We start from the raw sequence: 21,405 nt of genomic DNA on the forward strand, positions 1-21,405 counted from the left end.
ATTCCTAGTCACCTCTGAGGTTTTCTACTGTGAGCACGGGATAGGTTCAGATATGTTAAAATTTTATTTGTCAACTAAACGTTAGTAAAGCTGGGGAAACATATACCAAAAAGAAAAAGGAAAACAACATGCTTTTAAACGTTTATATTCACCCATAAAGGAAAGGAAGCCACTTTGCAGAAATCTTGTCAAGTCTGGCACAGGGAGCCGGGGCCCCCGAGTAGGGGGCTGCAGTGGAGGAGCCCTTCTTATTCTGTTTCTTTTTTTTAAAAAAAAACTCCATTAGGCATACGTTTTTTTCTGTATTTAGAGAAAAACAGGTTCTTTCCACAGGAAGAACCCGGCACTGTGACTGGCTCATACAGGGTGACCATCCTGATACACTGTTTTCTTTTTAACTTGTGTTAATTTGCACTGCAACTTGTGAGTGTGTCTGTCTTATCACCACCTCACAAGCATCCAGCAATAACTTTTTTTGTTGCTGATAAACTAGAAAAAAAGCCCTGCATTCCCTGCTGGTGAGGGCGGGCCCTTTCACCACTCCGGGCTGGCTGTCTCCCTCATGCCCTGCCTGCTGCTCATCCAGGGCAACCCCCAGGCCTCTCCGGCCTCATTGCCCACTTGAGGGGCAGGTTCTGGCTCAGAGTCCACCAGCCTCCGCCCCCGAGGATGAAATAGCACAGCCACAGACATGAACGTGGCTTGGCCAGCTGGGCCCAGAGCAGTGACCCTGGCGGCTGGGCCTGGGAGACAGGGCTGGGGTCCTGGGGGGAGCAGCAGTGGGAGGGCTCGTCCTGGGAGCTGTCCTCAAACACCAGGGGCCGGGGGAAGGCTGGCCACCGAGGCCCCTGCCCTCTGACGTTGGGCATCTCCTTGCTCAGGTGGACGAGGAGGCTGCGCTGGAGCAGGCCGTGAAGTTCTGTCAGGTCCACCTTGGGGCCGCCGCCCAGAGGCAGGTAAGCGTGACCCTGCCTGTGCCAGCCTCGTCATGCAGAGCCCGCCCCGGGCTGCAGGCTGGTCAGGTGGGCCCAGGGGAGATGGGCAGCTGAGCCTCAGGCCCTGAAGGAGCCCCTGACCACCCGCCTGGGGGTGCACCAGACCCCAGCTCTGACTGTGCGTGTGACATGAAGGTCCCCTCACCCCTGCACCTTTTCTCTAAACAGGGAAGATGTTCCCTACTTAGTCGACTTCAACTGGAAAGGTCGCTTCTCTGCACAGAGGTGGAGCTGGGATACGGGGCTGATAGGAGCAGGGTGGGCGGGGGTCCTGGTGTTTGTCCAGCATCGTGTTTTGGGAAGACTCCCTGCTGTGGGGTGGAGAGGGTGGGCTGGGGCAGGGGCCAGGTCAGGTGAGCCACAGGTGGGGATGATCCCGGGCCAGGTCACTAGATCAAAGGGCAGGTACGTGCCATTTGGGTAGGTGCGGCCTCTTTGTCCCCAGGGGTGGCCTGACTGCCCTGCCCCAGCAGCAGGCCCGGCCTTCCCAGTCCTCACTCTTCCTTGGGCCCCCTGGGGAAGGGTGTCATGAGGGAGTCCAGAGGCAGGAGCTGAGGGCAGTGGGCGTCCAGCTGCAGCCGGGGAGTCGTGTCCTAGTCCCTCAGTGGCTGGCTGCCCCTCGGTGTCCAGATGGGCTTTTTCTCAGTGGAGTGGGGCATCGGACCACTACCCCACCTGGGCTCTGGGTCCGAGGCAGCCCAGGGGTTCAACCTTCACCAGGTGGGCTGTGGGCCACACAGGTGGACCAGACCCCCAGCTGAGGGCAGGAATCCCTGGAGACAGGTGCCCCACTGCCGGCAGTCCCCACCGCCCTGCTATTGCCAAGGCAGCAGAGTTCACAGTGCAGCCACCTCGTCACAACCTCTGCTCTGTGGGACAGAAATGACTGCCCGGGGCCCCAGAGCAGGGTCGGGGCCAGGGGTCCCCCTCCTGCCTCCTCCACCAACCCAGATTGGGGCAGGTGGGCAGTGATCACTCCAGAGAAAGGAGGGCTGTTTCTGATGCAGACTTTTAAGGTGCTTGAAATGATAGAACCACACAGGAAACCCCCAGACAGCTTCCCCCTTAACTGGTCTCTGGTCTGAGGTGAAAGGGGGTGCTGAGCTGGCAGGAGCCAAGGGCAAGGAGGGGACATGGGGAGTGGAGGCCCACGGAGGACCAGCACCCAGCTGGGACCTGGCCTGTCAGAGGAGCCTAGGAAGCGACCTCAGGGATGACAACCGTGTCGATCACAGCTGTCCTGGGCCTGCCTCTGGCCAGCGCTGTGGGGGAGGTGGCCGTGGCCCTGGGAGCCACTGCTCCCACCCATTTTGTGTCCATTTTGCTGGAGGCATTTCCGAGTTGCCACGCAGCCCGGCACACGCCAGGAGGGTGCTCGGGACATAATTAGAGGCTGAGTGCCATCACCTGTGGCTCCCGCAGGACAGGGACACAGCACCCACCTTCCACATGTGTCTGCCCACGACAGACAGGTCCTGTCCTGCCCGCCCTCCCACTGGAGGTCTGGGCTCATCCCAGACGCTCACTGCACAGCAGAGTCGCCGGGGTGACCGCACCCCGTGAAGCTGGGGATGGGGCGTCTCCAGCAGAACAAATGTCAGAAGAGACAGGGTCACGGGGGAGCAAGGTGCTCCCAGCAGGCGTGAGGCTCCCGCACTTGCAGCCCCGGGCAGGGGTCTCCCTGGCCCTGGTGTGGGCTGGCTCAAAGAGTATGGTGGGCCTGGGGCTGGTGGCCTGCAGGTTGGGGCGTGGCTTAGGCACTGGGGTGCAGCCCTCAGCTCTGCTGCCAGAGGCTGCGCGGGGTCCCTGCCCCACCTCGCATCTGCTCTCAGAGAGCCGTGGCCGTCACACCGCCTGGGGAGTGGGCTTCAGGTGCAAAGTGGAAAAGGCCTAGCGGCAGAGGGAACTGTGTGCACGAAGACGGGGAGGCCCCAAAGGGCCCGGCTCCCTGAGAACCGACGGCCCGTGGTGGGGGAACCACGGGGCAGCCGAGGCCAGGCTGCCAGCAGGGGGCCACGCTTGGGGCCGCCTCGGGTGCTGTGGCTTTGGGGCTGCCCAAAGCCTAGGAGCTGACTCTTGCGGTGTCATCCCGGCTGTCTCAGGACCCCTCCACCAGTGGCCTTGGGAAGTCGCCCTCCAAGACTGACCTCCCGTACTGCAGTCCCCCCTTGGGGGCCACAAACCTGTGCCCCGGGTCATGGCTGGCATGTTCCTCCCAGGCTGGCACCCAGGAGTGGAAGGGTGAAGATCCCGGCCAGACTGATGCCCCTCCACTGAGCCCCTGCCAGCGTGGCCTGGACGTTCTCCTAGGGAGGGACTCTGGGCCCCCAGCAGTGTCCCGAGTTGGCAGAATGGGCCTCCCTGGTAGCATTGGGGCCCAGAGCGGGGCACCATGACAGGTGTCCTGGGGGATAGCGTGGACTCAGGCCTGCCCAGCTGGCCTCCCTCACCTCCCCTTTGTCCTCCCAGGCTGCAGGGGACACACCCACCACCCCAAAGCACCCTAAGGACAGCCGAGAGAACTTCTTCCCTACAGCTGTGGCCCCTGCAGCCCCTGACCCCACGCCGGCGGATACCCCTCAGCGGCCCGGCGATGGCCACACCAAGCCTCGTCCTGCTCAGGCTGCCGCCCCGGTTGTTGTCACCTGTCCTCCCTCAGCATCAGCCTCTACCCCAGACCCGTCCAAGGATCCCGGGCCCCCACGGCCACACAGGCCCGAGGCCACCCCCAGCATGTCCTCTTTGGGCCCAGGTGAGTCCCATCCCCTTCACCTGGTGGTGAGGCCCGGCTGGGCCAGAGCAGGGCCCAGACCCCGTTGCCAGCCAGCGGCAAGTCCTGCTCATTGCATGGAGAGTGTGGGCGCCTCCAGCCTGGTGATCCCTGAGAAGCTGTCTCCACCCCACCCCACCCTCACGGCACCCACCTCACCATGTTTCTCCTCCCACGAGGATTCAGGAGTGGGGAGGGGGTCCTGACCCCAGCACACACGAGACCTCTCAGGTCTGTGAGCAGTCCTGGGTGCCTGCTGGGCTGTGGGGCAGACCTGCCCAGCCCCTGCGCCCCCGGAGCGAGGCAGACGGAAGCCAGCCAAGCTGAGGCGGGGGCTGCGGAAGGATGGGGCTGGCGACTCTGTCGGCAGGAGGGAGCCCCAGTTCCTTCCAAATCTAGATGCCACTGGGAACGGGAACGGCAGCCCGCGGGCAGGGGCAGCCAGCAGACCAGGGAGGGCAGACGCTTCAGGACAAACACACACACGCACACACACCCTGCACCTCTCCCTCCCTGCTCCGCGGACCCGGGGCCAGGCTCCCACCTGCCCGCACATCCCTGCTTGTCCCCGAAGGCCAGGCTCACCTGTCCACCAGGAGCCATCCACGTGGAGGGCCACAGCTGGGGTGCTACTGTCTGCCATGCAGGCTCGGCCATGTCATTTCCTGACCCATTTGAACAAGGGGACAGTCAGCCCTGGCAGGAGTGCCTGGCCGGAGCCAGACCTGGAAGGCTGGTTAGCCGTGACCAGGAGCGCTGCTCCCACAGGCTGCTCTGCCCAGATGGAGGCTGAGGGCCCAGGCCCCCCACCTCGCGGGTCCCTAGTTTGCTCTGAAGGTGGGGAAGTACAGGGACCCTCTACGCAGCCAGTCACAGTGGTGCTGGCCACGGCCTGAGACAGTCACCTCCCCTGGGTAGCCCCTGCAGCCGAGTGTTTAGGGAGGAGCCTCTGAGGCTGAAGGGCCACAGGTGCGGCTCCACCCAGTGGCCTGGGCGTCCCCTCCTCTCTGCTGTCCCATGTGTCTCGGTGTCCACACCCAGCAGAGCAACGGTGGCAGACGGTGAGCACGGCCCTACAGGCGGGTTTTGCTGGGGGTGACTTCACAGGGCGGTGGCAATGACCATCCATAGCCCGGGGAAGCCACTCCACGAAGACCTGGCTGCTGTCCCTTGGGCTGTCGCCACCCCCGCCTGACTCCTGCCCCAGAGGATCAGAACTTCGGGGGCGTCAGGCCATCAGCTGGTCCCCTGGGCGCTCTCAGGTTGTTGGTGGCCTCAGGTTCTCGCCAGCTGTTGGCTGGAGGCCTCAGTTCCTCCACTGTGCGTCCCCCCAGAGGGGCCCTGACACTACCCATCGCTGCCCCCATCTGCTCACCTCCCTGTTTCCTTGGGTGTCTGCCCGCCACAGGCCAGGACTTGACTTCCTGCTGACGGTGCCTGGCCCATGAGTGATTGAGGGTCCCTCTTGCTGAGGTGGTCAGGGCTCCAGGAGTGGGGAGTGGGCGCTCCAGGCCGTGGGACCAGCTGGGTCAGGACTCAGAGCAGGGGAGCACCTGTCTGTGAAGGGTGCCGCCCGCCGGACGGGGTTGAGGGGGCCACAGTGCCGGCCTCGTGCCAGTCGAGAAGCCAGGGAGAGTCTGAGCCTGGGTCAGGGGCGCCTCCAGGACACTGGGCCTTGGGGACTCAGCGACCAGGCTGTGAGTCTGCCTAGGGAGCAAGGAGAGTTGCCCCGATGGCTCAGGATTCCAGCCCGTCCCCCTGCTTCCACAGAGCCTGAGGCCTGGGGGCTCGGGGAGCCCCAGATAGCTCTCCCCTGAAGGCTGAGGCCCCAGGCAGGTCCCTTCCCCGTTGGTTCCCCCCACCACCCCGCCGTGGTCCTCCTCACAGGGCCGCCTGGCCTGGGAAGCATCTCTCCACATGCTTGAGTCTCTGCTGGACTTCCTGCCTCGAGTGTCCCTCCTCCTCTGGCCACCCATCAAGAAGGGAGGCCGGACCGTGCCCTGGGGGCAGGAGGGACTGATACCTGCCCCCTGAGGGCAGACTTCGCTTCCTGCCAGCCTGGTCTGTAGACTGCTCGCAGCAAGGTAGCCCCCTGCCCACCCCCCCAACCCAAGCAGCCCCTCCAGGTCGCTCGGCCAGGCCCTCAGTGTTGGGCCCAGCCAGGCAGGGCTTTGCCACCTGTGGAAGGCCCTGGACCAGACAGCCACCGGGCCTGCCTCGCATCGTGGGTGCGTGCGCAGTGCAGTGACCCATTCCTGCCCCGGGGCCACAGGATTCCTGCTGCTGCACCTGCTCCGTGGGGCCCAGGAGGGCAGCTCTGGAGCCTCCGAGGGGCTCATCCCTGCCTGTGGCAGCGTGTGGAGCTGGACCCTGGGAACGAAGAGGCTGTGACCCTGACTGCCAGGCAGTCAGAACCGAGAAGGGAGGGCGTGGCTCGCGGCCAGGCAGCAGGGCAGGTGCTGTCCTCCAGGAGCTGGAGCCGACAGGCAGGAGGCCCATCTGTCCCCCTGCCCAGCCAGGGAGGGGCCAGCGTCACCATTCCTGGCCAAGTGGGGAGCGGCAGGGCGTTGGGGTCATGGCCGGCGTGGCAGGAGAGTCCGGGCCTGAAGGGGAAGGAGGAGGAATGGGAGTGCAAAGAGGCCGGACGTGGCTGGGGACCTGGGGGCAGGCGCACCTGTGCCGACTGACCACCTGGCACCACGGAGGCCGATTCCCAGCCCCCTCCTTGTGCCTAGAAGGTGTGGCCTGGCAGGAGGGTGCCAGGCCCGCCACCGCTCCATCTACTTTGTCCTTAGCTGGATTGTTCGGTTCCAGTGGGCACTCCTGTAAGCTGGGGTGGGGCCCCCGCTGTGTCAGGTTCATAGCATGTCCACAGGGGGTGAGCGGTTTCCTGCTGGTACCAGCCTGGCCCCACCCCGGCGATTGTTCCAGCGGAGCCCCTGCGCGGCCATGGTGGAGGTGGAGGCCCCTATCCCGAGGGTGGGGGGCGCGTCACCCACAGCCGCGCTGTGTCTCCACAGAGGGAGAAGAGCTGGCAGGAGGGGCGGAGGGCACGGGCTTCCTGCCCCAGGAGCCGCGGTGCAGCGAGCAGGTGAAGACGGCCCCCGAGGGCCCTCCAGCAGAGCCGCACTGCTGGCCAGCAGAGGCGGCCCCCCGGACAGGCGCCGAGCCCACCTGCAGCCAGGGTAAGGCCAGTCGGGAGCAGCCCATCACGGCCCCCAGGGCCAGCAGTCAGCGGGTGCTTCTCGACAGAGGGGCCTGGAGTGGGCCTGCGGGCAAGGTAGACAAGAAAGGCAGGCCAGGCAGGGGAGGCCTGGCTGGAGAGCTTCCTCGGGGGAGGGAAGGACCCCGAGACCCCCACCCCCACCCCTCCCCCTGCCTTCCACCCTCTGCTTCACAGAGGGGAATAGCTCGGGCGGTGCTGAGCCCAGGCCAAGGTGGCCTAGCCGAGAGGGAGGGGTGCCTGTGCCCAGATGGGGCCAGGGGAGGGGCAGGTGTGGGGGGGGAGGAGTCAGGGGTGGGCAGAGGGCTGGCCGGGTTGGCGGAGCCAGACGGGCATCCGTGTCGTGTCTGTGTCCGTGTCCGTGTCTGAGTCACAGCCCGTTCCCACCAGCCGCCTCAACCAGCCAGGCCCCTCGGGGACTCCTCAGGGCTGGGGCCTCTCGCAGACCCCACTCAGGACAGCAGGGCCTGGTGCCAGCCCGAGGGAGTCGGGCATGGGGGCTGAGTGAGCCCCGCTCCTTTTAAAGCCACAGAGCAGCGGAAGAATGTGGACACCAGCCAGGCTGCGGCTCCTGGAGGCTGCCAGCCCACACTGCTGCCTCGGGCTCCGGCTCATCCTGAGGCGCGAGGGGAAAGTGGATGCTGGCTGAGTGGCTGGCTCTGGGCCCCAGCATCCTCCCTGTGGCGGGAACGACCAATAGCATGTGTGTCCTAGTGATCTCGGGTGGCCTCAGCCTGCAGCGGCTTGAAGCAGGGTTTTGGTTCCCGGCCAGTGAGAGTGTTGAACCCTAGCCACTAGACCAGTGGTTAGTGACAAGGCCCTGGCCCTTCGGCTTTGCAGAAAAGAATTCCCACAAAGACGGAAAGTAGTGAAACAAGTAAAGTGTTTATTAGGAGGAAAAAGTGTACAGTACATGTGGATAGACACACAGGTGGGCTCAGAGAGAGAGTGGCGCCCTCCTGGTAGTTTGAATCACTTATATGGGGGCATTTCTTCCGGGTTTCCTTTGGCCAATCATTTTGATTTGCCTGGTTCCGAGTCCGTATTTGGTATATCTCAGGATCCTCCCCTGTGTGCGCGCCTCTCTTAGCCAAGATGGATTCTAGGGAAGAGATCTATATGGGTAGTGAGCATCACTCCCCTTTTGACCTCCAAGGAGCTTTCTAGTCAGGAAGGTCTCTTTGACTTGAGAATGAGGAATATGTGGTCTGTTATTTCTCATCTGGGCAGGGCCCAGCCTCCTTTCTCAATTGTCCTGCTATTTTCATCTTGGAGTATCTGTCTACAGGGAGCGAACTCCAGCTGTTCGCCCTGGGGGCTCGTCTATCTCCTGCCTCACTAGGATGGTCTGAGAGCTCACATGCATGCCTGGGAGGTGCGGGGCTTGCCCGTGTCCCAGCCCTGGGCACCCAGTGAACACTGTGCTTTTGGGGGTGCCCCACAGCCCAGAGCCAGAGCCGGGCCCTCGGGGAGGCAGAGAGACAGGAGGAGGCCTGGGAGCCTGGCAACCAGCACAGGCCTAAAGAGAGAGGGTAGGGCGGTCTGACGCGGCCAGAGGAGGCGTCTTGGTGCCTCTGTGGTGCAGGGTTTGCGGGGGATGAGGCCCAAGCAGGGGAGGGGCAGGCGGGCCCGGGAGGCTGAGAGCCTGGCTCAGTCCACTGGGTCCACCCTGCAGTTGCCAGCTCCAAGGTGCCCAGTGGTGGGAGTGCCCAGCCACCCGAGGGCCACCTGGGCAAGGCTGAGCCCGGCCGGGCCAAATCACGCCTCCTGCCCAACATGCCAAAGCTGGTCATCCCCTCGGCCACCACCAAGTTCCCCCCTGAGATCACCGTCACGCCGCCCACCCCGACCCTGCTCTCGCCCAAAGGCAGCATCTCAGAGGAGACCAAACAGAAGCTGAAGGTGACTGCAGGTCCTGGGTGGGACACAGGGCTGGGGGCGGGGGGTGGTGGTGGTGCCAGGCTGCCACTGACCACTGCCCCACCCGGTCTGTGCAGTCAGCCATCCTGTCTGCCCAGTCGGCTGCCAATGTGAGGAAGGAGAGCCTGTGCCAGCCGGCCCTGGAGGTCCTGGAGACGTCGAGCCAGGAGTCCTCGCTGGAGAGTGAGACAGATGAGGACGATGACTACATGGACATCTGAGGGCCACTCCCCACGCACCACCACCACCCACACCCCCCCCACACCCCTCCCGGCGGGGCGTCCCCACCGCAGGGCCACAGGCCACGGGAGCCCAGCAGGGCCCGCCTCCTTTTTTATGAAGTGTTTTTCTTTGTAAACGTGACTGCCCCCAGCCAGGCGGCCGCGTCCACCCTCCGCGGGCTCTGCCTGGGTCATGGCAGCGGAGGGTTCTTTTTTGGTTGCTTTTCTAATAAAGATGGAACAGTCGTCTTGGCCTCTTTGTCTCCTGGGGTGGCGATCCCTGTCCAGGCTTTCTGGGCCTTCCTCCCCCAGGCCAGGTCAGGGCCTGACCCACAGGCACCCGGAGAGCAGGCGGGAGCCACACGGGGCAGACACTCCCGGGAGAGACAGCAGCCGGGCCTGGAAGGAGCACAGGGGTGAGGGCACGTCCCTCCAGAGTCAGGGTTAGGAGGGTCCCAGCCGTGCTGAGGAGGTGGCTTGCACCCCAATGTGATGGGCACCCTGGGGAGGGCCCTGAGAGGCAGGGGGCAGCGCTGACCTCCCACCACACTCGCCCTCCGACAAGACCAGCCACATGAGTCGGGGGGCTCGGTGTGAGATACAAACGTGGGGCCCCAGCAGAGTGATGCTGGCCCCATCATCCTGGCTCCAGGCCCGTCTGTTCTGTGGGAGCACCTGCCCTTCACAGTGTCAAGCCCCTCCGTGCCATGGGGGCCCAGCCGCCAGCCCCACAGCTGGGGGCCGGTCCTGCTCTGGGGACCTCCTCTGAAAGGCGTTCTGTCCGGGGAGGGTACAGAGACCCTTCTTGCTGCGCTGTGCCCCTCGTGGGCTGGACGCTGTGTCCCCACCCCCCACCGCCTGGGAAGAAAGGCCCAAGAGGCTGGGCACTGCAGGGTCGCCAGCCCAGGCCTGGCAGAGCCATGTGGGAACCCAGGGCGCTGAACTGGCACTGACTCAGGCCCTTCTCAAGGCCACAGGGCCTGAGGGGACCAGCAGTTACTCAGCTGAGCCCCCTGGGCCCCCACGCTGCACTCCTGGCTTCTGGCGCAGGCTGGGGAGAGGAGGTGGCCACCTTCCTTCCCCCGGTCCACAGACCCCTTTCCTGGGAACAGCCCAGCTGTCTCCCAGGGCCCTTCCTGGCTGGGGCGCAGGACACCTCGGACCCTACCCAGGAGCTTCCTCCCCTAAGCCGTGCTCTGGGCCCAGGCGAGTCCCAGCACCGGCCCCCAGGCTGGCTTGGGACCTCAGTGCCCACACCCAGGGCACCTGCCCACAGAGGTGCTCTGAACACCCAGTAATCTGCTTGGGACTTCTGGTTCCGACTCCCCCGGCTGGCGCCTGACACCTGTGGCAGCCCGGCTCTCTGGAGCAGCTGCGAGGGGGCGGTGACCAGGGAACAAGGCTGGCCGACCCCCGCTGCCAAGGCCGGTCATGTGGCCAAAGCCTGTGCCCCGCTACCTTCAGTTCCCTGAGGGGTCCAGGACCCTGTCTCCTTCAGACGTCTTGAGAAACCGCCACTGTCTGCCTGTCCGGACCCTGGGCCCAGGTGGCAGAGCCCAAGTGAGTCCTAGGCCTGGGTTCCCCCCATACCCTGACCTTGGAGACTCCCAGAAGACGCCTCTCCCTCCCGGTGACTTAACTGCCCCCTACCTGTCTGGGCCTCAGTCTCCTCACCTGCACGAATAGGAGGAAGGTATACAAAGAAGAGATTATGCAAATATCGAGAGTGAAAAGGCAGGGGCGGGTGGGGCCGGGCGGCTCCTTTCCTGGTCCCCAGCCCAAGGCGGAAGCACCTCTGGAGCCCTCAGACTGACCCAGGGGCCCAGAGAGCCAGGCCAAAGGGAGACCAGGGTCCTGGCCTCAGCTCCCACCCCACCCCCAGGGTTAATTTGCCTGAGGCTAGGCCCCTCCCTCCTCCTTCCCCTCCCCCTCTCTCCCTTCCCCTCCCCCTCTCCCCCTTCACCTCCTCCTCCCCCACTCTCCCTTCCCCTCCTCCTTCCCCCTTCCCCTTTCCCCTCCTCCCTCCAAGGGGGATCCCCACGGAGCTGTGTCTGACAGCTCCCACCCTTCCTGAGAGGGAGCCCTCCCCCAGCGCCCACACAGCCGGCCAGCAGCAGGCACCAGCAGCAGGCACCAGCAGGGAGTCACTTGCTCCCTTACCCCACCTGGCTGTGGGGAGGAACTGGGACCCCCTGCTCCCTGCAGGGAAGCTGAGGTGCCAGGCCTGTGGCCTGGGACCCCAGGGGCTGGAATCCTGGGATTGCAAGGACAACCCTGCCTCATCCCCACTGCAGCATCCCATCCCCTTCAGGAGCCTGGCCTGGCTCCCCAGAGCAGGCCCGGGGGTGGGATCCAGGGTCTGAGCTGCAGCCTCCGGACATCCGGCTTCAGGACATGGGCCCCCTCCCCTGAGTCGCGGGCCAGAGGGCCAGGAATGTGCTAACTGGGCAAGTAGGGCCCTGCTAGCGCATAGGACACCTGTGGACTTTGAGAGGGGAACCTAGCGCATAGGACACCTGTGGACTTTGAGAGGGGAACCGGGTGGGGTGGGACAGCAGCGTGGGGCAGGGCCAGGCCTTGGGGAGTGAGCCGCCGCCACCTCCCAGCCACTGCTGCTCTGGCTGCAGACACAGGCAGGCACCATGAAGCTGTCTCTCCTGCCCTGGGCCCTGTTGCTGCTGGTGATAGCCCCCGGCCCAGGCCCCCGGCCTGCAGCAGGTACGCCCGCATGCTGCCCTTCTGTCCCCCGTCTGTCTGTCCACCTGCCCGCTGTAGTCAGACCCGGGGCAGAACTTCCCTGGGCTCAGCCTCTGTCCATCCGTCGGGCCATCTGTGACCATACTGGGGATGCTAAGAAGAAATTCTGGGGAGCCCAGGGTCAAGGGGCTGCTGGTAGGGATGGGGGGGTCTGGGCCATGCCTACCCTAAGCTGGCTGGGAGCCAGAAGGCGGTGGCGGGCTGGGAGGGAGGTGGCCAGGGGGTGGTGAGCTCAGGAAAGCCCTTGGCCTGCACCTCGAGCCCCGACGGACGGTGTCTTTGTACATGGAGGAGCCCCCAGCCCCACTGGGCCCCCTGCCTGGCCAGAGGCAGGATTCTGGGTCCTTCTCAGGGTGGGCTGAACCCGAGAAAGTCTAGGGGAAGGCCACGCACTCCAGAGCCGGGACCCTGGCCCCCAGGCTGGGCTGGGCTGCGCTATTTTTTGCCAGCTCCCCAGCCCCCTCCCCGGCCTATCTCCCATCTTAGGGAAGCACCAACACGCTCCTTCCACTTATCTCACTTACAGTCATCACTGGGCCTCCTTCCCCACCCCCTCAAGCCATCACAGTCTCGGTCAATAAATATTTATTGAGTGCCAGGCCCTGTGCTGGGTGAAGTAGGGCCCGCAGTGGTGGCTCAGGCCCAAGCCTGACCCTTGACCGGCCCCTTTGGGGGATGGCAGGGAAGGCCCAGATGGGACGTGGGCCTGCACCCCACCCCAGTCTCTACCCTCCAATCTGCACAGCCAGGCCAGCTCCAGGGCGATGGGTGCCCACAGCCCCCCACCAAACCACCCTGTCCCCTCTCCTGGCCTGGCTGGGTCCTCTGCTGGAACTGTCCCTCCTCTCCCCTAAACGGAGGGGAGAACCCCTGGCCTTCTCCCCCGAGGGTGGGGCCGTAACCGGTGAGCCTGCACTGCCCAGCGGAGTGAGATGGGGCAAACTCGGCCTGGGCGCCAGCCCCTAGTGGGCCTCCAATGGGACTCTTAGTAGCCATATCCCAGACCCCAGATCGGGCAAGCCAGCGTGGTTCTTCTCCAGGCTGCCGGTCCATTGATGCTTTAGGAGTGGAGACATGTCCCTGGCCCATGTCAAGGGGTCAGGCACGTGTAGCCATCTGAGGACGCCGTCAGGTACGGGACTTGTTAGCTGAGGGTCAGTCTGCCCAGGGGCTCCTCCCAAAAAGTTCTATGTCTGGACACATTTCCCCAAATCTCCCCTCATTCTAGCCAGTCATTCAGGCCAACTGGACTAAGAGTTACCCCACCCCATGGGCCCTATGGGTTTCCACTGGGTCCACATGGTGGTCAGTGCAATTCCTGGTCAGCTTTCTCCTGGGGATGCTTCTAACAGGCTCCAGGGGGAAAGAGATGTGGGCCCTGTACATGGGGTGGCCAGGCTGGGCACTCAGGGCCCTCTCCTCCAGGTGCCCAGGGGAGCTGCTCCCACCGTTGTGGAGTCCAGGATGGGCCGTGCTCCTGCCACCCGACCTGCTTTGGCCTGGCCAGCTGCTGCTCGGACATTCGGGACTTCTGCCTGGAGATCTTGCCCTACTCGGGCTCCATCATGGGTGGCAAGGATTTTGTGGTGCAGCATCTCAACTGTTCCAACTCCACTGACAGCGTGATCTGCAGGTGGGAGGCCCGAGGGCTCTGTGCACGCTGGGGCCCAGACCCACTGGCTGGTTGGGTGGGGCCCCCGGGACAGAGGACTGGGACTGCTGGCCGGACGGGTTCCCCAGGGAGGAGGCTGGGAGCCTCAGAGAGGTCAGCCCACGCTGGCCCAGCTTCTCCTGCCTCCTCCACCCTCACAGCTTTAAGGAGAGCATCCAGACCCACGGCTTCGTGGACTCCTCGGGACGAGTGCACTGTGTGTCACCCTTGCTCTACGAGACCGGCCGCATCCCCTTCACGCTCTCCATGGACAATGGCCGCTCCTTCCCACGCTCAGGCACCTGGCTGGCTGGTGAGCCCCAACATGCTGGTCCAGACCGGAGGCACCAGGCCGCACCCTCCCGGGCCCAGGCCCGTCACAGGGACTTTCCCTGGCACTAATCTATGCACACCTGGCCCGCCCGCTCTGGGTGAACCAGTCCCTCTGGAGGCCCACCCGACTCCCTGGGTGCAGGCTCCCCAAGCTCATTTCCCCGCCGCTGGCACCCATGCAGGAGTTCCAGCCCAGAGGGAGTGTGGCTCGGCCAGCCAGGGGAGGGGAGCAGCCAGGTGGAGGACAGAGGCCTGGGCATGGGTGGGGGCAGTGCCCTGCCTCTCCCAGTTCCTGCCCTTTCCTGCCACCAGGGGGAGAGCATCGCTCCCGAGGGACTGCTGTGCTTTGTCCTTGGGAGGTCCCCACAGCTCTAAGAGCCCCGGGCCTCCTCCCCTGGACCCCCTGGGCCCCGGGCCTTCACTCACCCCTCACCCCCGCCCCCTGCCCCCTGCCCAGTGCACCCCAGCAAAGTGTCAGAGTCCGAAAAGAGCCAGCTGGTGAACGAGACCCGCTGGCAATACTACGGCACTGCCAGCACCCAGGGTAACCTCACCCTGACCTGGAACACCTTGGCTCTGCCCACGAACTCCATCACCATAGAGCTGTGGGGCTACGAGGAGACAGGTGAGGCCAGCAGAGTAACCCTAGGCTGCCTCTGTGGGGCCTGGTGGGGTCAGGAGTTTGGGGCTTGCAGAGATGGGAGAAAGGGGATTCCAAGTGGGGGGAATCCAGGTGGGGATTTCTAGTGGGAAGAGTGCAGGCAAGAAAGGGGAACTGGCTGAAGCAGCACAGAGAAGCTGGGGAGCCCTGGCTGTTTGGGTACCAGCTCTAGGAGGAGGTGTGGCCATTCTTCGCTCCCGGATACAAGGCTTATCCTGGAAACAGAAAAGGCTTGCTCTGCCCCATCCTCTCTGAGTCCCTGGATGGCTGGCCGGCCCTGGGCCTGGCTCCCTCCCCAAGCAGGGCAGGGCCTCCTATGGTGGTCATCTGTCCACCCTTCTGTCCATCTACCAGGCTGCTCTGAGCACCAAAGACCGGCGCCCCACCCCCCCACCCCATGCCTCGGGGTTCCTCGGACAGGCCCGGGGGCTGACAAGGCCTTCTCTCCCCCAGGGAAGCCGTACTCCCAGGAGTGGACGGCAGCATGGTCGTACCTGTACTCCTTGGCCACAAGCATCACCAACTCCGGCTCCTTCACCTTCACACCAAAACCTGCACCTCAAAACTACCAGAGGTGGAAAGTGGGTGCCCTTCGCATTGTCAACAGCAAACACCACGCAGGGGAGAAGTAAGGGCCTCCCTGCAGAAGATGGGCTGGGGCCTGTCTGCCTGCTGCCCCCACGCTGGACGGGGAGCCAGGGCCGAGGGCAGGAAGGGTGGCCCCTAGTGTGCGTGTGTCCCCATAGGGACGTGCACGCACTCTGGAGCAACGAGCACGCGCTGGCCTGGCACCTGGGCGATGACTTCCGGGCAGACCCTGTGGCCTGGGCCCGAGCTCAGTGCCTGGCGTGGGAGGAGCTGGAGGACCAGCTGCCCAACTTCCTGGAGGAGCTGCCCGACTGCCCCTGCACCCTGGCCCAGGCCCAGGCTGACTCTGGGCGCTTCCAAGTGAGCCCCCCCCCCCAGTCAGGGCCCAGTAGGGAGCGAGGGGACAGGCGGGGCCCGCTGCCCCCACTAGGCACACGGCTGTGCCGCCCAAGGCAGTGCAGGGGGAGGCAGGTAGAGACCTGGGAGGTAAGGCTGGGGTCTGAGGGCCCAGGGCCCCAGAGGGGTTGGCTCCCAGGGAGGGGATGACAGAGCCCAAAGCCAGTGCAGGGGACAGCAACCAGCCGCTCTGCAGGCGGACTACGGCTGTGACATCGAGCATGGCAGCGTGTGCACCTATCACCCAGGGGCTGTGCACTGCGTTCGCTCCGTGCAAGCCAGGTGAGCCCAGAGACGGTGGGCAGGGTGCGGGGTGGGGGCTGGGGGCAGGATGCCAAGGTGGCCCTGACCTGTCTGTGCCCCCAGCCCCCTATATGGCTCAGGCCAGCAGTGCTGCTACACGGCGGCGGGCACACAGCTCCTGACAGCCGACTCCACCAGTGGCAGCACCCCGGACCGCGGCCACGACTGGGGCGCACCCCCATACCGCGTGCCGCCCCGCGTGCCGGGCCTCTCCCACTGGATCTACGATGTCATCAGCTTCTACTATTGCTGCCTCTGGGCGCCAGAGTGCTCCCGCTACATGCAGAGGCGGCCCTCCAGCGACTGCCGCAGCTACCAGCCCCCACGCCTGGGTGGGTGCTGCCTGGGCAGGTGCTGGCCAGGGCGGGGCCCCAGGCAGGGCGGGGCCAGGGCAACCTGCCTGACCCTCCGCTCTCCACAGCCTCCACTTTCGGGGACCCACACTTTGTCACCTTCGATGGCACCAACATCACATTCAACGGACGCGGCGAGTACGTGCTGCTGGAGGCCTCTGGGACCGACCTGAGGGTGCAGGCGCGGGCCCAGACCAGGATGACGCCCGAGGGTGAGGCTGGGCCCTGAGGCTCTGGGTGGCTCAGGGTCATCCCTGGGGAGGGGGAGGCTGAGCCGAGTGGACCCCATTTTGCACCCATCATCCCAGGCTCTCAGGACCGAGGCACAGGGCTGACTGCTGTGGCTGTCCAGGAGGGCAACTCAGATGTGGTAGAGGTCCGGCTGAGGGATGGGGCCGGGGCCCTGCAGGTGCTGCTGAACCAGGAGGTGCTCAGCTTCAAGGAGCAAAGATGGATGGACCTGAAGGGTGAGTGGGATGGTGGGGGCCCCACTCCCCTGCCCTCCCCACTGGGGCCTCCACACCTCTCTCTGGCCCTGGCAGAAAGCAGGCGGAGGTGTCCAGGGCACAGATGGGGAGGTGGAGTCAGGGCGTGAGGGCCGACAGGCAACCTCCACGCACGGCCCTGGTATGGGGGCTCCCTTTAGGGCCTGGGCACCTCAGATCCACCGCCCGGGGTGGTGGAGTGTCATAGCAGGCTGGGCCCTGGGGATGCCCTCCCCTGCCCCTGAGCCCATGGGTGCCGGCCCATGCATCCCGGGGCTCTGGGGTCACGGCAAGGTGCCCGCAGGGGCAGCCCTGACCCCAGCTCCCCCTGTGTCCAGGCATGTTCCTGTCAGTAGCTGCTGGGGACAGAGTATCAGTCATGCTGTCATCAGGGGCCGGCCTGGAGGTCAGCGTCCAGGGTCCATTCCTGAGTGTGGCGGTCCTGCTGCCCAATAATTTCTTGACCCACACACGAGGCCTCCTTGGGACATTCAATGACAACCCCTCAGACGACTTCACCCTGCGCAGCGGCCAGGTCCTTCCCCCCAGTGCCAGTTCCCGAGAACTGTTCCAGTTTGGGGCTGACTGTGAGTGACCACAGGCTGGAGGGGAGGGGGCACCATGCTGGGGGGTGCTCAGTGGAGGTGGGGGGGAGTCCCCAGGCCCTCCCACCAGCCAGGCCTGCTGCTGTCTCCTCAGGGGCTGTGGAGAACGCCTCCTCCCTGCTCACCTACGACTCCAAGTTCCTGGTGGAAAACTTCCTGCTCCGGCCCAAGCATGACCCCAATTTCCTGCCCCTCTTCCCCGAGGAGACCACCTCCAGCCCCAGCCAGGCGAGTGAGGTGGCCAAACTGTGTGGGGACAACAATTTCTGCAACTTCGACGTGGCGGCCACCGGGAGCCTGAGTGTGGGCAACGCCACGCGGTTGGTCCACAGGCAGCACCTGCTTCGCGCGCAGAGCCTGCAGCCCGGTGAGGGCGGCGGTGGGTGAGGGCGGCGGGCACCGGGCGCTGGGACACGGCCCCCCAGGCTGGTGGCTGTGGTCAGCAGCTCAGGCCTGTCGTCTGTGCCCCACCCCTGCCCCAGTGGTGTCCTGTGGCTGGCTGGCCCCGCCCTCCAACGGGCACAAGGAGGGCATGAGGTACCTGGTGGGCTCCACTGTCCACTTCCACTGCGACAGCGGCTACAGCCTGGCCGGGGCCGAGGCCAGCACCTGCCAGGCTGATGGCACCTGGTCCCGGCCCACCCCGACTTGCCAGCCAGGTGAGGATGCCCCGCCCACCTACCGGCCCCTCCCACCAGCTCTCGGCCTGCCCCCAGCATTGCCCCGCCCACGCGCCCGCCCCGCTTACGTGCCCCGCACGAGTGCGCCTTACGCCCTGCCGCCTCTCCAGGACGGAGTTACGCAGTGCTGTGGGGCGTCATCTTTGGAGGCCTGGCGGTGGTGGCCCTCGTCGCGCTCGTCTACGTGCTCCTACGCCGCAGGAAGAGCAACACGTGAGACCCCCCGCCCTCCCAGACCCCCGTCCGACCCTCCTAGGCTCTGTGCCCCTCCTAGGCTCTCCTGGCGCCCCGGGGCGCGGGTGGGACCACTGGGCCTGCTCTAGACCCAGTCTCTGTTGCAGGGCCGTCAGGGGTTCGCGACCCTGAGGAAAGCACGCTTGGCCGGCGCCACAGGGCACACAGGACCTCCCCGGGGCCAAAGACCAGCCTCCCAAACTCCCAAGAACGTGCACCCCAGTACTTGGATCCAACAAATCCCTACCGCCATACACCTGGGACACGGACACCTGAACCTGAGCCTTTAAAGCCCGGTGCCCTGCTCTGTCACCAAAGACCCGGACCTTGAGTGGTCACTGTGGAGTTCCCGAGGCTCTGTTCCCCACATACCCCTGACTCTTAATTCCCCAGGCCCGAGACTCCGTACCCTTGAATTCTGAGGCCTGTCTCCCGAGCCCTAATACTCCAGCACCTGATATTCAAAGGCCAGTACCTCAGATCCCGTGCCCATGATGCTGATTCCCAGTATACTGAGTCCTGGTGCCCCAACAGGGAGCCCCAGGGCCGAGCTGCCTTGATTCCCAGACCCTGGGCCTGGCCTGAGACTGTAGGTGGGTCCAGACTTGGGTGTGGAGAGTCACCCTCTAAGCTCCAGGCTTGTAATTCTAAGTCTCTGGAACATCTCCTGAAACACCCCTCCCTGCCTGTTGGGGGAGAAAACAAGCCTTGGGTGCCCCTTCCCTGGTGTCCTGATGCTTGTGCTGTGCCTCGGTTCCGGGGAGTCCCACTGTTGCCCTGTGCGGTCCACGGCACCCAGAGCAACCTGGGTCTGAGGCCTTCGTCCACTGGCAGGTCACCTGGGACCGGTCTCTCCCCAACCTCTGTCTCTCCATCTGTAAAGTGGGATCTAGAACAATGACCACGTTGTGGCGGGGAGGGGAAGGGTTCTCCATGGGGTGCTACGCTGGGCACTCAAGAGAAGGGACAGGGCTGGGCGGCCCACCCTCCCCAAGTGTAGGGAACAAGCAAGCTGGCAGCCTGGCCCTGGGCCCCCCACCCTGCCCTGTCACAGTCCCAGAGGCAGTCTGGTAATGCGATGCCCAACTGGTCCCGGTCCCTGAGCCCTTTGCCCAGGAGTGTCCAGAAGCTAGTACAGGGCCCAGGCCTCATGCCACTGCTGCCCCGTTTGTAGCAAGGGTGCTGAATGGGGCCTGTGGGCAGGCCTGGGCAGGGTAGGATGGGGTCAGCTTTGCATCATAGGTGTTAGATGGAGAAAGCACTGGGGAGTGTGGGGTTGGAGGTTGGCGCCCCCCTGGCCAGGATGGGCAGCTCTGCCTGAGAGGAGTGAGGGGCAGGGGGTTGCCCACGAGATCTGGAGCCCTGGGTGGGAGGCTGTGAGTGGAGCCCCCTCACCTCAGCACCAAGAGTGGCCACGTGGGGGCAGCAGAGGGTAAGAACAGTGGAGGCGGAGGCTACACAGGGAGCCAGGCCATCAGGGAGAGCAGTGCAGCTGGGCCAGCAGGCTTGTGGTCACAACCTCGGCCAAGGTTCATGCAGGCCCACCTCTTCATCTCCCTCATCTTGGGGTGGGGGGGGCCTCGAGTCATCCCCCAGTCTCAGAGGTTGCATGGGTCATCTCCCTCATCTGGGGGGGGCCTCGAGTCATCCCCCAGTCTCAGAGGTTGCATGGGTTACCCAAGGTCGTCCAGCTGGCACTGACCATTCGGATCGAGGCCAGGCCTCCCTACCTCCTCAGCCTCACCTTTGGCAGAGGGGTGGGCAGGGGCAGCGGGAGATCCCGTCTGCAGGGATTCCTGGAGTGTGCACAGTGGGGCACATTTGAACAGAGCTAAGACGAGATTGGGGGGGTGGGAGTCCTGGGGGTGGTGCCGAGGAGACTCTGGTGGAGGCGGATGGGGTCAGTGCTGCTTGTCCTTCCAGACCCCACCCACCTCCCCCCAGCCTCTGGGCTTCCAGCTCAGGACAGGGGGGCTGAGGGCCCACCCTTTGGCCCCTGGGCAGGTACTTTCCTCTCTGCAGATGAGGTAAGGCAGGGCTGGCCTCCCACCAACCTGAGCCCCAGTGCCTCCCTTGCCGAGCCAGGCCGGGCCAGGCCCTTGACAGTGGGTGAGGGTCAGGTTCCTGGTCAGGGCAGGGGGGCAGGGGCAGCGTCACTGCTTCCAGACTGGCCTCAGAGGTGTGATTGGTCAGAGGGCTTTCCAGGTAGAGGACTAGCCTGGGCAAAGGCTCAGAGGATGGGCAGTGCACTCAGGTCTGAGGAGTAACGTGGAGGGCAGCAGCAGAGGTGCCTCCCCTGTCAGGCTTCATCCTGAAAATAAAGCATGGCCTCCCTCAGGCTCCCTACCCTACTCTTGTCCCTCTAAGGCAGGCCCTGGAGCTGCCCTGGCAGGAGAAGGGATCCATCGTGGCCCTAGCCCCAGACGTCAGGCCTTCCCAGTGCCAGGGGCCGGCCAGGCTGGGAAGCCCCAACACCTGGCAGGGGTTTTCCCAGGGGCCCGTCGGGAGTCTGGGGTGCTGCAGGGCCTGTGTGAGGGCACAAGATCCCAGAGCTGGGCATAGACTCCCTAGAAACATCAACGGTAGGCACCCTGGCCTCAGAGAGGTGGTCTCCCCAAACCGCAGCCCCAGGGAGTGACGGCACCAGAACCCAGCGGCCAGTCCCCTGTCCCTTGTGCTAGTTGGGATTTGGAGGATAGTAGTCCAGGGACTTGGAAATGCAGGTAATGGGAGAGCTGGGAAGTGAAATAGGAGCCAGTGAGGGACAAAGGGTGGGGGAGGCCAAGGAGCCAGGCCAGGTCCCCAAGAAAGTGAGAACCATGCGGTTGCTTGGGGTCCTCACCACAGAGGCAATTGCCCCACCAACAGAGGCCTCTAGCCTCCCGAGGAGGGGAAGCACCACTTCCCCTCCAGCCTCCCACTTGGGCCTCCTGTTGGCTGAACAGTGGGAAGGGGCTGATGTGGGGGGAAGGGACCAATGTGGGGAGTAGGGACCCCTCCACCAGGCTGCTTCCTCCCACAAAGCCCCAGGTGACCGAGTCCCTGCCCCTGGCCAGGCCTCTGCTGGGAGACCCCTGTCCCCATGGTGCACGTTGCTCTGGAGGAGGGTGTGATCGGTGTACTGCATTGTGGGAGCAGGAGGCCAGGTGGGTGCTTCTTGGAGGAGTCTGGCTCCAGCTGAATTTCAGAAGACAGAAGCCATTAGAGAAGTGAGGTCCAGTAGATACTCT

At 64.7% G+C, this 21,405-nt stretch overlaps 2 protein-coding genes across 7 annotated transcripts in view; both read left to right on the forward strand.

The window, feature by feature from the left end:
• CABIN1 (calcineurin binding protein 1) overlaps nucleotides 1–9,375 on the forward strand; it is a 100,344-nt gene extending 90,969 nt beyond the window's left edge. For 5 of the 6 annotated variants that reach the window (XM_061169923.1, XM_061169928.1, XM_061169926.1 and 2 more), the window contains 5 exons: nucleotides 882–956; nucleotides 3,465–3,747; nucleotides 6,786–6,950; nucleotides 8,664–8,890; nucleotides 8,986–9,375. In XM_061169923.1, coding sequence (XP_061025906.1) covers nucleotides 882–956; nucleotides 3,465–3,747; nucleotides 6,786–6,950; nucleotides 8,664–8,890; nucleotides 8,986–9,129 — 894 coding nt within the window. In that variant the 3' untranslated portion in view covers nucleotides 9,130–9,375. Of the gene's footprint in view, nucleotides 1–881; nucleotides 957–3,464; nucleotides 3,748–6,785; nucleotides 6,951–8,218; nucleotides 8,640–8,663; nucleotides 8,891–8,985 lie in introns of those variants that run through there. The other variant, XM_061169927.1, reaches the window with a different exon arrangement.
• Nucleotides 9,376–11,771: 2,396 nt separating this feature from the next.
• On the forward strand, nucleotides 11,772–19,258 carry SUSD2 (sushi domain containing 2). Its single transcript, XM_061169879.1, has 15 exons — nucleotides 11,772–11,847; nucleotides 13,312–13,519; nucleotides 13,699–13,850; nucleotides 14,328–14,495; nucleotides 14,985–15,159; nucleotides 15,278–15,479; nucleotides 15,712–15,797; nucleotides 15,882–16,150; nucleotides 16,240–16,383; nucleotides 16,480–16,638; nucleotides 16,995–17,243; nucleotides 17,356–17,628; nucleotides 17,744–17,920; nucleotides 18,052–18,154; nucleotides 18,283–19,258. The coding sequence occupies exons 1-15, from the start codon at nucleotides 11,772–11,774 to the stop codon at nucleotides 18,305–18,307; spliced, it is 2,466 nt and encodes an 821-aa protein (XP_061025862.1). The 3' UTR covers nucleotides 18,308–19,258.
• The last annotated feature ends 2,147 nt before the right edge of the window (nucleotides 19,259–21,405 follow it).

The sequence above is a fragment of the Eubalaena glacialis genome, chromosome 15 (assembly GCF_028564815.1).
Source record: "Eubalaena glacialis isolate mEubGla1 chromosome 15, mEubGla1.1.hap2.+ XY, whole genome shotgun sequence".
NCBI classification, from domain to species: Eukaryota; Metazoa; Chordata; class Mammalia; order Artiodactyla; family Balaenidae; genus Eubalaena; species Eubalaena glacialis.

Excerpts from the sequence above, each read along its gene's own strand:
- SUSD2 (XM_061169879.1), top strand. The coding sequence starts at position 11,772 with ATGAAGCTGTCTCTCCTGCCCTGGGCCCTGTTGCTGCTGGTGATAGCC. Across the intron at positions 15,160-15,277 it reads AAACACCACGCAGGGGAGAA|GGACGTGCACGCACTCTGGA; the intron begins GTAAGGGCCTCC and ends GTGTCCCCATAG. Across the intron at positions 15,798-15,881 it reads GTTCGCTCCGTGCAAGCCAG|CCCCCTATATGGCTCAGGCC; the intron begins GTGAGCCCAGAG and ends CTGTGCCCCCAG.